This window comes from Rhinolophus sinicus, linkage group LG10 (genome assembly GCF_036562045.2).
Source record: "Rhinolophus sinicus isolate RSC01 linkage group LG10, ASM3656204v1, whole genome shotgun sequence".
Classification (NCBI taxonomy): Eukaryota; Metazoa; Chordata; class Mammalia; order Chiroptera; family Rhinolophidae; genus Rhinolophus; species Rhinolophus sinicus.
In genome coordinates, this window is record NC_133759.1 from 97,169,607 (window position 1) to 97,182,776 (window position 13,170).

A 13,170-nucleotide genomic window follows, 5' to 3' on the forward strand; every position below is an offset into this window, starting at 1 on the left:
GAAACTAATAAAAGAAAAAAAAATGTAGAGGAAACCCACGTCAGGTCAGAGAACTCACATCACTAACATATTTTGGTCAAACTAGCCCTTTATATACCAATATGAATTGACTACAAAGATTAGTAGGCATATAAGGAAAACTGTCACCATGAAAAAGAAAGATCGTGGTAAACACACATCTTTACAAAAGGAAACAGAAATATAAACAGAGAGGAAAAAAACTTGTAAGAAAACTTAAACTGATAGCCTTTAAATAAAAATAAATTGATATCTCTTATGGAATGTCACAGATTATGACATTCCATAAGAGAACAAATGAGTATGGAACATGAGTAATCAAAGAATAAGGAAGAGTTCTTAGAAACTGAAAACATGATTGTCAAAATATAATACTAGTAACAATTTTAGATTAAAATAAGTATTACTAATCTGGAAGATAAAACTGTACAAATTTTAATTCAGAGCCTTGGCAGGTAAATATGGAGAATCCAAGATCTCTCTAGTGAGGACCCCAGAAGGAGAAAATAAAGACTACAGAAAGAAAAATGAAAAATGTGAATTAAAAAAGGAAACATTTCTGTTTACTTAGGGAGGAAAACCTAGAGTGCACTATTTTCATTTTTCACATTCACAAAATCAAGATAAACCCTTCATAACCAAGTCACTTTCTAACGATTGAAGAATTGGAAGGGAGAAATCTTAAAGTTCCAGATAAACAGTAAGGTCACAAATAATATCTGCGTGAAGTGCCAGAAGTTCTAAATATATATGCTGGCACTTGTCTAGGGCCACGAGGGACTAATAATAGTTAAATAAAGATCATGTTTTAACAAGGTATCTGCACCCAGCAGGGACAGGGAGACAGATCCCTCACTTCCGCAACGTTAGATACAACTTAGGAAAATATCAGAATAGGACAGCAATGTAAATTAAATTTGTATGCAGTGACACCGGGGAGCATTTGCAGTGCTCTTTGCTTTATCCTCAATAAATAATTATGACTAAGACTCAATGGAATATCACAGGAATATTTTTCTCATTTGAAATAATTCAAGGATCCCCTAAAATACTCGTTGTGATTCTAAAAGCCTCAGTGGGGTGATAGATTATTTAGAAAGCCAGGAATTTGGGGGGACTTAGTCTCATTCCTCAGAGACACAACTACAAAATGAACTCCTGGGAGGAAAATCGGAGAAAAAAAAAATTACTAGGTAAATAGCGACAGACCATGAGCAAGACACACACTGTTCTGCTTAAGATCTTAGCAGAGATGTGATTTGCCTCTTTTCCTAAATAGCATTGCTCCCAGAGGTATATGCATATGGCATCTGCACCCTCACATAAACCAGTGCTTGGCTAATTGTCCTTTAATTAAAGATCTACTTCGTTTTGCTGGTGCCTAGTAACTACCAACCCAGAGCTCCTTAGAAATCATACAATCCCATCACGTGCCCAATGTAAGAATTTCTTCTTTTCCAGAAAATGGTTTTACAGCATATAGCAACCTACAGGATTTTCCATGAGCTATAATTGCCATGACTTTTTTTTTTTTTTTAATAGTTCAACTTAAAATTGCCTTTTGGCATCTTTTGCCATTAGTCTAGTATTGCCCTTAGGGCACACATAGTCTGCTCTCTTACGAGGAAATTCTGCAGTTATTTGAAAATAGCTATTCCATTTAAATACTACCACACTGTTGCCCTAAGATTCCTGCCCTCAAGGCAAAAGCATCCCTTGCCCTCCTCATTTCTGATACTGGTTCTTCATACTCCATGATTTATGAATCTTTTCCATTTTGGTCTTCTGATTGCTAAATATCTCTCTTAAAATGTTGTGACTCTCATGGAGCATAATATTCCTGGTATAATTTGATAATGATAACAATATGCTATAATAACAGCTGCTACTTATGGAAATATCAGAACCAAGAATTGCACAAAGATCTGTCTTGATTATCTGATTACCTGTAAAATACTGCAATGCTGCAGAAATGAGAAACCATAGCTTAAAGAAGCTAAGTGACCTATATAGTTAGTTTGAGGAACCCATAACAGACGTCTACCTGTATTCAATGAATGTCCTCTCATCCATTATACCACACTTGCTCAGAACTCTATCTGATTACTACTTCCTTTGTGATAGGTATTTTGAATCTACTGACATACTTTAAGTTGCCATCAATTTTCACTTTAGGAGTAGAAGAACACAATGCACTCTTGTTTCCTCTAAATTCTTAAAAATATTATATGCATATCTATTGAAATATTGACTAGTGCATAGCATGAACTGGATCCAAAATATATTAACCCTGTGTCATAGTAAATTTGGTCAATGCCTCAAGCTGCTTAAATGTATTAATCTATATTGACCTCTTTAATAAAGAGTATTTAGGAGGAAATTGTTGAGAAGAAAATAGAGCCTTTATTCCATCAACAACCCAACGGCAAGTTGTTTTTATATTATATCGAAATTGGAATTCCCTAAGATGACAACGAGCACATTTGTATTTTCTGATTTCCTTAAAGCATGGCGAGTATCTGCAGGAAGAGGAGATGCCTGTGCCAACACACTCTCACACTCACAGGGACTTCTGCCGCACTGACTACAGAGGCTTTACATCAACAGCAGGTGAGGGCTGTCTTCTTTGGCCAGTTTAAATGTTAACAAAACCATGAATGGATTATACTTAAAAATGGACTGCCTTTCACTTCATCCAAGTACAGATGTCAAAGAGCTTTTAAATGCTTCTCTCTGGATATTTTAGGCTAGCTATTAATTTATTTCCCTTTGGCCAAAGCAAAATAAATTAATCTCCATTTTATACTGTAGGCATAGCTGGCTGAGGCATTCTATGAGGAAACAGATAGCCCTACAGATAATGAGACTTAATTGAAATATAAATGCAAGGGCTAGAATGAGGTCTACAAAGGTTGAGAAGGGCGATGCTGTGCTTTGGGTCTCTCCTTGGCTGGATACACTAGATCTCATAATAAGGGCAAATCTGTGGCAATATGGGACTTTGAAAATACAATAACCAAAATTAGTGTGGTTACAGTAACAACTATTAATTGCTGAGGCTACTGTTTATTAGATATCTACCATTTTACAGGCAAAGTGCTAGATTCTTAATCTGCATTAATTCATATTAGTCTATATTAGTTCGTTTAATCCTCGTAACAACCTCATGTGGTAGATATTGTTATCCCCGTCGGAGGAAACTGAGACTCAGCTAAGTAGGGTGACTTTCCTCCCATGTCATGCAGGTAATCAGTGACTGTAAAAGGCCACCAAGAACTGGTTTCTGACGCTGCTACAAAGGGCAGTGGTAGGAATTTTTTTTTAAGATCCTAAAAGGAGCTTAAAAAGTTTTTTTTCCTGTTAAACTGGTCTCTTCAAAGTCAGTGGCTTTACTAACATAAATCAGCTGTCAATCACTACATCAGCTCAGAGCCACTTGCCACTCAGTGGCTACATGATCTTGAGCATATCATTTTGCCTCTTTGAGTCTGTTTCCCTAGTTGTAAAGATAGGAATGTTAATGTCTACCCTGCAGACTTTAAGCTATAAATGCTTACAGGAGACAAAGAAGGTCATTATGTAATAATAAAGGGGTCAATTCATCAAGAAGATACAACGATCATAAATATTTATGCCCCCAACATTAGAGCACCTAAATATATACAGCAAATACTAACAGAACTTGAAGGAGAAATAAACAGCAATGCAATAATTGTTGGGAATTTTAATATCCCACTCTCGACAATGAATAAATCATCGAGACAGAGAATCAATAAGGAAACAGCATAATTGAACAACACTATAGACCAAATAGACCTAACAGACAGATACAGAACATTCCATCCAATAGAAACAGAATACACATTCTTCTCAAGCACAGAGAAGCAATAGAAAAAGGTCATAAGTATTAAGAGTTGGCTTTTGGAAAAGATAAAACAAAATTTACAAACTTTTAGATAGACCAATCAAGAAAAAAAGAAGGGAGGACTCAAATAAATTCAGAAATGAAAGAAGGGCCATTTACAAATGATACCACAGAAAGACACTGGATCATAGGAGACTGCTATGAACAATTATATGACAATAAATTGGGCGATATAGAATAAATAAATTCCTAGAAATATCTACTAAAACTGCATTATAAAGAAATAGAAAATCTGAACAGACCAATAATGGGTAAGGCGACTGAATCAGTACTCAAAAACTTCCCAAGAATGATAAGCCTCGGAAAACATGGTTTCACTGAATTTTACCAAATATTTAAAGAAAAATTAATGCCAATCTTTCTGTAACTCTTCCAAAAAGTTGAAGAGAAAGGAACTCTCCCAAAGTCACTTTATAATGCCAGCATTACCCTGACACTGAAGCTAGATAAAATACAATACGAAAAACTATATGCTAATATCCCTGATACATACAGATGCAAAAATTCTCAAAACAATATTAGCAAACCAAATTCAACAAAACATTAAAAGGATCACACACCACAAATGAGTGGGCTTCATCCCTGGGAAGCAAGGATGGTTTAACATTACACAAATCAATAAATGTGATACACCACATTAATAAGCAAAAGATAAAAATCACATAATTATCTTGAAAAAAAAAGAAAGCATTTGATAAAGTTTGACACTGTTTCATGATAAAAATTCCAAACCAATTGGGAATATTAGGAATGCACCTAAACATAGTAAAAGCCATATATAAGAAGCCCACAGCTAACATCATACTCAATAGTGAAAGGCTGAAATTTTCCTCTAAGATCAGAAACAAGACCAGGCTGCCCACTCTCACAAGTCCTTTTCAACACAGTACTGCAAGTCCTCGCCAGAGCAGTGGGGTATGAGAAAGAAATAAAAGACCTCCAAATTGGAACAAAAAAATAGTAAAACTGTCTCTGATTGCAGATGACATGAAATTATATCTATAAAATGCTAAAGACTGCAGAAAACTACCAGAACTAATAAATGAATTTTATAAAGTAGCAGGATATAAAATCAAAGTATAAATACAAGAAATAAGCTGCATTTCTATACATAGACAATGAACCCCCTGAAAAATAAATTAAGAAAACAATCCCATTCACAACAGCATTAAAAACAATTAAGAGAAATGTGATGTACAGGGGGTGCCAAAAAATGTATACAAATGACTTGTATTCATCTTTTGTTATTGATATATATTGAGTACTACAATTCTTTCCTTTCTTAAAATGTGTATACATTTTTTTGGCACCCTCTGTATATACTCTTCTATATTCTTAGATAGAAGAAGGAAATCCTGCCATTTGTGACAACATGGATGAACCTTAGGGGCATTACGCTAAGTGAAATAAGTAAGGCAGAGAACATCTAATACTGTCTCATCTGACTTATGTGGAATTAAAAAAAAACAACTCCTGAATTCATAGAAACAGATTAAATTGATGTTTGCCAAGGGTAGGGTCTGGGGGGCAATAGGTGAAGGTGGTTAAAGGGTACAAACTTTCAGTTATAAAATGAATAATATCTGGCTAGCTAATGTACAGCATGGTGACTACAGTGCATGATGCTGTACTGTATAGTTGAAAGTTGCTAAGAGTGAACCTTAAAAGTTCTCAACACACATATGCACACACATCCATACATACACACACAAAAGATAACTATGTGAGCTGAAAGGCATGTTAACTAACCTTATGTGGTAATCATTTCACAACATACCTGTATACATATATCAAAGCACCACTTTGTACATACATAATATGTCAATTATATCTCAACAAAGCTAGAAAAAAATCTACTCTACCTCATTTAACAGGGCAACTCATTGCAATGAGATATGTAAAAGCCCCTTTATAAAACATCAACTTTCTAAAAGTCTAAGGAATTACCATGTTAATTATTCAACATTCATGTCACAATTACAATTTCCTTGGGTTTTGTCTTCGTCCTTAGGCACCAATGTTTTAAACTAAAAAGGCTATGTTTACTTACCTGACAGGGTTGTGAAAGGCTCAAATGAAATGGTATCAGTGCAAGTGCTTTAATTGTGTACAAATATGATTATTTAAAATTTCAGTCAAATTCTACCACAATAAATTCTCTGACCACGATAACCCATGAATGGTACACAGCAACCTACCCTTTTCAAAATGTCCTTACATCAACAACTTGAAACAACCAAAGAATTTGGGCTCTGAAGAACATTATTCTGCACTGTAACCCTTATCTTAAGTTATAAAAATGCAACATTATCCCAAAGATATTTACATAAAATAATCACAAAAACCCTACAGAACAATTTTATTAAATAGTTCTGCATGGCAGAGATCTACTGTCAAAATAAAACTGATTTGGAAATACAAGTATGAAATCAGGTTCTTCCAAAAAAAATGCATGTAAATTTAATTATCCCTGGAAGCTATTTTTTGAAATGGGCAAAAATACCCACAATGTGTCATAAATGCTATATTTCCACTCAGAGCAGTGATTTAGAGTCACGCTGCTTGCCACAGCTAGAGTTCCTGACAAAGGCTCAGAGTATCCGCACAGCAGTCAAGCTGCTCATTATCTAGAAAGCTAGATATAACATTGTCAGCCTCCAATTGTTTGGTGGGATGAGGTATGAACACATTGGGAAGAACTGACAGAGAAAAGAGATTCAAAACCCTACCCCACCTCAAATGACCTCCGTGTGTTACCTCTGAAATGGAGACGGGTTATGAAATTAACATTCTACCGAGCAGGGTAGGTGACTGAATCATCAAGAAGGACACTGAAACCCTGGCCTAGAAATGCAACAGCGCTGCAGAACAGGTCAGCACCAGAAAGAATATACACACACATGTGTATACGCCATTCTTGTTCATCATATGGCCTTCAGCAAGAATATAAATTTTCAACACTGAAAATAGTCCTTCAAAACAAAAACATCCTACCAATCCACACTCTATGAATATTCCAGCCAACCCAGAAGGCCACATTTATGTTGCAATAGCAAAGTGCAAATGTTTATGACATCAAAAATCATTCTGACATCTTCTGTCTCCCTGCCACCTTTCCCTATTGTCCCAAGCTTACTGTATCAATAACACATCTTAAGTGGCTGGAATAGCCCTATGTTTCCATCCAGGCTCTTAGAATCTTCCTTTTATTGCTAGATTAATTCTTCCCTTCACATCTCTCCCAGGGATTTAGGGACAGGACTAAGAGGACAGCAGTATCATTGAGGGAAGATATTAGAAGTACCTCTTTCCATCAAATTTAGTGTGCTAACAGGACCTTTGCAGGACCTGTGGTCTGGACATAAACCAGGGTAGGAAGTCTCTGCTTAAGAAAAACATTCATCAAGCACAGTTCAGTTTAGCTGGATTCTCAAAAAAACTTACAGCTTTCAATTTCCAAGGTGCAGTTTTGTTCATCCAATGGGTACCTCCTTAGGTCCATCATGCAGGCAGCTGTGGTTGTGATTCTAGAAGAGAAATTACAATGATATATGCTGTTAGCTGGTCCATGGCTAGAGTTGGAAAAATTAATTCCAAGTATCAAAGAGGAGAGAACTAGGCCTTTAAGAGACTGATTTAGCCAAAGCTCTAACGAAAAAGAGCTCTGTAACTTTGGAAAACCGTTATGAGGCTCATGCTGATTTGTAAAATAAAGAGATCCAACCAAATCATTTTTTCCCCAAAGTGTGGTCCATTATCTACTTGTACCAAATTCACCTGGGAGTGTTTGTTAGGAAGTTTCCATACTCCAGAATATTTTGGGGTGGGGTGGGATCCCAGGACCCTTATTTTATGAGCATCACAGGTGATTAAGAATATCAACATAGATATTCCTCTTCCATTCATCCTGGTTTTCTCCTTCCTTTCTCAAGACCCTAAAATCTAATCTTCAATCAATCCTAGCTTTGATCCATCATTTTTGACCTTTCTATGCATAGTATAGTACTTTGCAAGTGCTTTAATACACATACAATCAGCCTTTCATCTATCACTTGAATTGCTCTGTCCTGAGTAATCTGATATTCTTAATGACTTGTTAGAGAGCTTCCTCCTATGGGCTGGCAGAGTTATTTATTTAGGCCACTGGGTACTTTTATTATTTCGTAAGAGAGAAATGAATCTGTCCCTTTAATGTCTTTATATTTCTCTGTCATCATTTTTCACTAATCTCTCTGTTGAAGACCAAGTAGAAGGCGCCAAAAACATACAGTCCTAACTGATTTATCAATACATGTTTTCTGAACAATGAAGCAGAATAAGGTCATGAAAAAAATACAAGTTTTAGAACACATCAGACAGAGGTATAAATTCTAACTCTGTTTCGCTGACTGATTCACATCAAGATGGTTAACATTTCCTAACCAACCTTAGTTTCTTTGTCTGTAAAGAAATTATTAACAACAATAATTACCTAACAGGATTTCAGTAAAAATTGATTTAATAATTTATATAAAGAATATAAAAGAGTAAGTGACATATAATAGGTCCTTAAAAAAATTCCTTTTGCAACTGCAACAAAAAGAATACAATGCCTAAGATTAAACTTAACAAAGGATGTAAAGGCCCTATACACTGAAAACTATAAGGCTTTATTAAAAGAAATTGAAGAAGACATACAGAAATGGAAAGCTATTCGGTGATCATTGATTGGAAGAATGAACATAGTTAAAATGGCAATGTTACTCAAAGGTATAGATTTGAGGCAATCCCCATCAAAATCCCAATGGCATTTTTTAAGGAAGTATAACAAAGAATCATCAGATCTGTATGGAATCACAAGATACTGAATAGCAAAGCAATCCTAAGGAAAAAGAACAAGGCTGGAGGTATCACACTCCCTGACTTCAATTAATACTACAAAGTGACAATAATCAAACATGCATGGTATTGGAAGAAAAACAGACACAGAGATCAATGGAATAGAATTGAGAACCCAGAAATAAACCCACATATACATGTATATGGACAGATAATTTTCAACAAAGGAGCCAGAAATATACAATGGAGAAAAGAAAGCCTCTTCAATAAATGGTGCTGGGAGAATTGGAAAGCCACGTGCAAAAGAATGAAACTAGACTGCTATCTGTCATCATATACCAAAATTAACTTAAAATGGATCAAAGACCTAAACATAAGACCTGAAACAATAAATTGCATAGGAGAAAGCATAAGCACTAAACTATAGACCTTGGGTTCAGAGAGGATTTTATGAATTTGACCCCTAAGGCAAACGGGAAAAGCAAAAATGAGTGAATGGGACTATATCAAACTAAAACGCTTCCCTAAGGCAAGGGAAGGAAAAGCAAAAATGAGTGAATGGGACTATATCAAACTAAAATGCTTCTGCACAGCAAAATAAATCATCAACAAAACAAAAACACAACAAATCAACAGAAGATATTTGTCACTCCGATAAGTGGCTAATATCCAGAACTCATGTAACTCAACAACAACAAAAAATCAAACAATCCAATTAAAAAAAAAAAAGGGCAGAGGCCCTAAACAGAAACTCTCTCAAAAAGACATACAGATGGCCAACAGCTATATGCTCAACTTCACTAGCTATTCGGGAAATGCAAGTCAATACAACAATAAGATAGCACCCCCCACCTGTTAGAATGGCTGTCATCAACAAGACAAATAATAACAAGTGTTGGAGTGGTTGTGAGAAAAAGGAACCCTCATACACTCCTGGTGAGAATGTAAACTGGTACAGCCACTATGGAAAACAGCACGGAAGCTCCTCAAAAAAATTAAGAACAGAATTACCATATGAACCAGCAATCCCTCTTCTGGGTATTTACCCCCAAAATCTGAAAACATTTATCCATGAAGATGTATGTACCTTATGTTCATTGGAACATTATTCACAGTGGCCAAGAAATGCAATCAACCAAAGTATCCTGGTTGATTGGATAAAGAAGATGTGGTATATATATGTATACACAATGTAATATTACTCAGCCATAAGAAAAGATGAAATACTGCCATTTGAGACAACATGGATGGATTTCGAGAGTATCATGCTAAGCAAAATAAGTCAGACAGGAAAAGTTGAGAACCACATGAATGATTTCATTCATATGTAGGATGTAAAACTGAAAGCAACAAACTAACAAGACAAACAAATGAAAACTCATGGACACAGACAACAGTTTAGTGGTTACCAGAGGGTGAGGGAGAGGAGAAATGGAAGAAGAGGGTCAAATATACAGAGATGGAACTCCTTCCAGGTGGTGAACACACAATGCAATATAAAGATGATGCATTCTACAACTGTACACATGAAACCTATATAATGTTACTAACCATTGTAACTCCAATAAATTTAATAAAAATAAAAAAAAATACATCTGCTGAAGAAAACTAAGAGTAGAAATTGATGTTGAATCTGACCAACTCTGGCTGACTGCTCTGAGCGGCACTACACTATGTGCTGGGAACAGAGAAATAAGATGCAGCCCCGCCTTGGAAGAAACAGTCCACAGCTAAACCTTCTTCATCAAAGGGTCTTGGGCAGAGCTTAGCCAAGTAAAGCAGGTGGACTGAGTCTATGGAATTCCTTAATTAGGTGTGGATCCTACTCCTCAGTGGTAGGATGAAAACACAGTATTGTTCCCTTATCCAAGGTTTTGCTTTCTGTGGTTTCAGTTACTTGTGGTCAACTGCAGCCTGAAAATTAATGGAAAATTCCAGAAATAAACAATTCTTAAGTTTTACATTGCATGCTGTTCTGAGTAGCGGGACGAAATCGTATACTGTCTCACTCCGTTCTGCCCGGGACGTGAGTCATGCCTTTGTCCAGCATCCCCACACTGTACAGTCCCCTACTAGATTCCTTTTCAGAGTATTGCAGTGTTTGTATTCAAGTGACCCTTCTTTTACTTAATAATGGCCCCAAAGGGCAAAAGTAGTGATGCTGGCAACTTAGATATGCCAATGGAAAGCCGGGAGGTGCTTCCTTTAAATGAAAAGGGATGTATGTATAGGAAAAAAAAAAAAAAAACACTCGCTATATACAGGGTTTGGTACTATCTGTGGTTTCAGGCATCCACTGGGGGCCATGGAACATATGTCCCACAGGTAAGGGGGACCTACTCTGAGTGATTAACTTAATAGAAGTAGTTCATGCCTCTTTAGTTTGATTGCTGCTTCATTAAGGTTTGCGCTCTGTTAAACTTTGTTCACCTTTTTAGAAATTAGTACCTGAGTATCCTAGGGCTGAAGCACATCCCTTCCTTTCTTTCACCAAGACCTGCTTGCTCCCCAGCCTCGCTCCTTCCTATCTTCACTGTTTCCCTTGAGTCTATGGCCCCATCACTTCGCCTCCATGTTACTACAGTAGTTTGGTCTCCCAGCCTCTCCATTTGCCTCCCTGCTTATATTTACACAATAGTCAGAGCTCTTTTAAAAACATAAGTCAGATTTTATCTCCTCTGCTTAAAATTTTTAGTGGCTCTTCCAATCAAATCCAAAGTCTTGGCTAAGGCCTACTGTGCCCTGAATAATCCGACCCTTCCTTCCCAATATTCTCTCACATCACGTCTTCACTCCAGCCTTTGCCTTTGTTCCTTCTGCCCAGCAGCGTGCGTGTCCCCCTGATCTTCACAGAGCCGTCTCTTCTGATCCTTCCACTCAAAAAGCATCTCCCTCCCTATGCGGCCACCCAAAGCAGTTGCCATAACTAATGCTTCATCATCTCTGTTTATTTTCTTCAAGCAATTGTCACAATCTGAAATTATCTTGCTTATTTGTTAAAGAACTATTTCTCATTATAAATCTTTTATTTGGAGAATTGTTTTGTTGCAGTTTTTCTCTTTTTAACTTAAAATTATAACATGGCTTCAGTTTTAGAGATTCTTTTCATATTTTTAACAGCAAATAAATTTTAATCCATTTAATTAACGTTACATAAATAGTTCCTGAGTCTATCTTATTATCAAATTGTTTGTTTCTGCTTCCAATGGGATTCATCAAGTTCCTAAATTCTATAAATATTAACACTGACACTTCATTCCTTACTTTAAAAAATAATTTTTTAGCTATGTGATACGTGGCTGAGTTTTTCACTGTTTCACTGATTGATTGATTGGTTGATTGATTGATTTATATATGTAGATACAACCTGGATTGTCATTAACATACAGGGACGTACATTATACAGAAGAGAAATTTCCAAAGTATATGAAATTAGGTCCATTATGGGCATACTGAGCACCCATGCTATTTATATAAAATAGTATAAATACTCCCTGTCTTGAGAAACTAAAGAAAATTAACTTCATCTGATAGAACGAACACAAAGGACACGAGAGTTACAAGGGCACACGTACAATAAAAAAAGAGAGATCCATAAACAGATGCCTGGCTGTAAATTAAGTGAAGTTTGCAATTGCTACTACAGGTTGTGGTTCACACTTTCTGCTGATACATATTCATGGCAACTAACATCTGTGAACTAGTGTTGTAAATAAGAAAAAGAAATCGACTAATGCTATCACAGAAGCAATGAGTTTCTACTCATGTTTTAAAAATAAAGTAGAAGAAAGTGTTTCTCTCACATCAACAAACATTCATATTTATACCAGTGTTTCACATTTTTTAATGCTGTAACACACTTTATAAAGCTAAAAAAATATATTCTCTAGTTGATATTTATGAGGTATTTGTATCTCCTTTTGGGTTAAAGCAGAACCTCCATAGCCAAAACAATCCACTTGGAATTTTGATCATACAGACCAGTATGAGTGACCTGAGACAAGTCACTTATTTTCTCCACCAGTTGGTTGGCCCAGAAAATTTGAATTAAATACTTGGCATCGTAATTTGTCGTGAGATGGTAAGTGCAGGAAGACCTGTGTAACTCGTAAAATGATCTGCCACTTCTGTTATTACTACCTGATAATGAGCAGATCCCATGATAACTCATTTGACCAGCAGTTATTTGGTGGAATACACACATACGTGCTTGTATACATGAAGAACTGTAGAACAATCACATACTTATCCTGTAAGCAAAGCAGAGCTATAAAATAGGGTATAAGTAGCTTCCCGACATATAAATATGCAAAAATAATTTGCCATATGTGTATATGGGGCACTGTTTAACAGACTTTAAGACAAAATACAGATATGCATCTATTTGTTACATGTGAAACAAACATGCA

General features: G+C 36.0%; 1 protein-coding gene across 4 annotated transcripts in view; it reads right to left on the reverse strand.

Moving 5' to 3' along the window:
- GABRB2 (gamma-aminobutyric acid type A receptor subunit beta2) overlaps nucleotides 1-13,170 on the reverse strand; it is a 206,278-nt gene that overhangs the window by 100,756 nt on the left and 92,352 nt on the right. For all 4 annotated transcript variants that reach the window (XM_019740757.2, XM_019740765.2, XM_074313868.1 and 1 more), the window contains one exon: nucleotides 7,388-7,470. In XM_019740757.2, coding sequence (XP_019596316.1) covers nucleotides 7,388-7,470 — 83 coding nt within the window. The remainder of the gene's footprint in view (nucleotides 1-7,387; nucleotides 7,471-13,170) is intronic.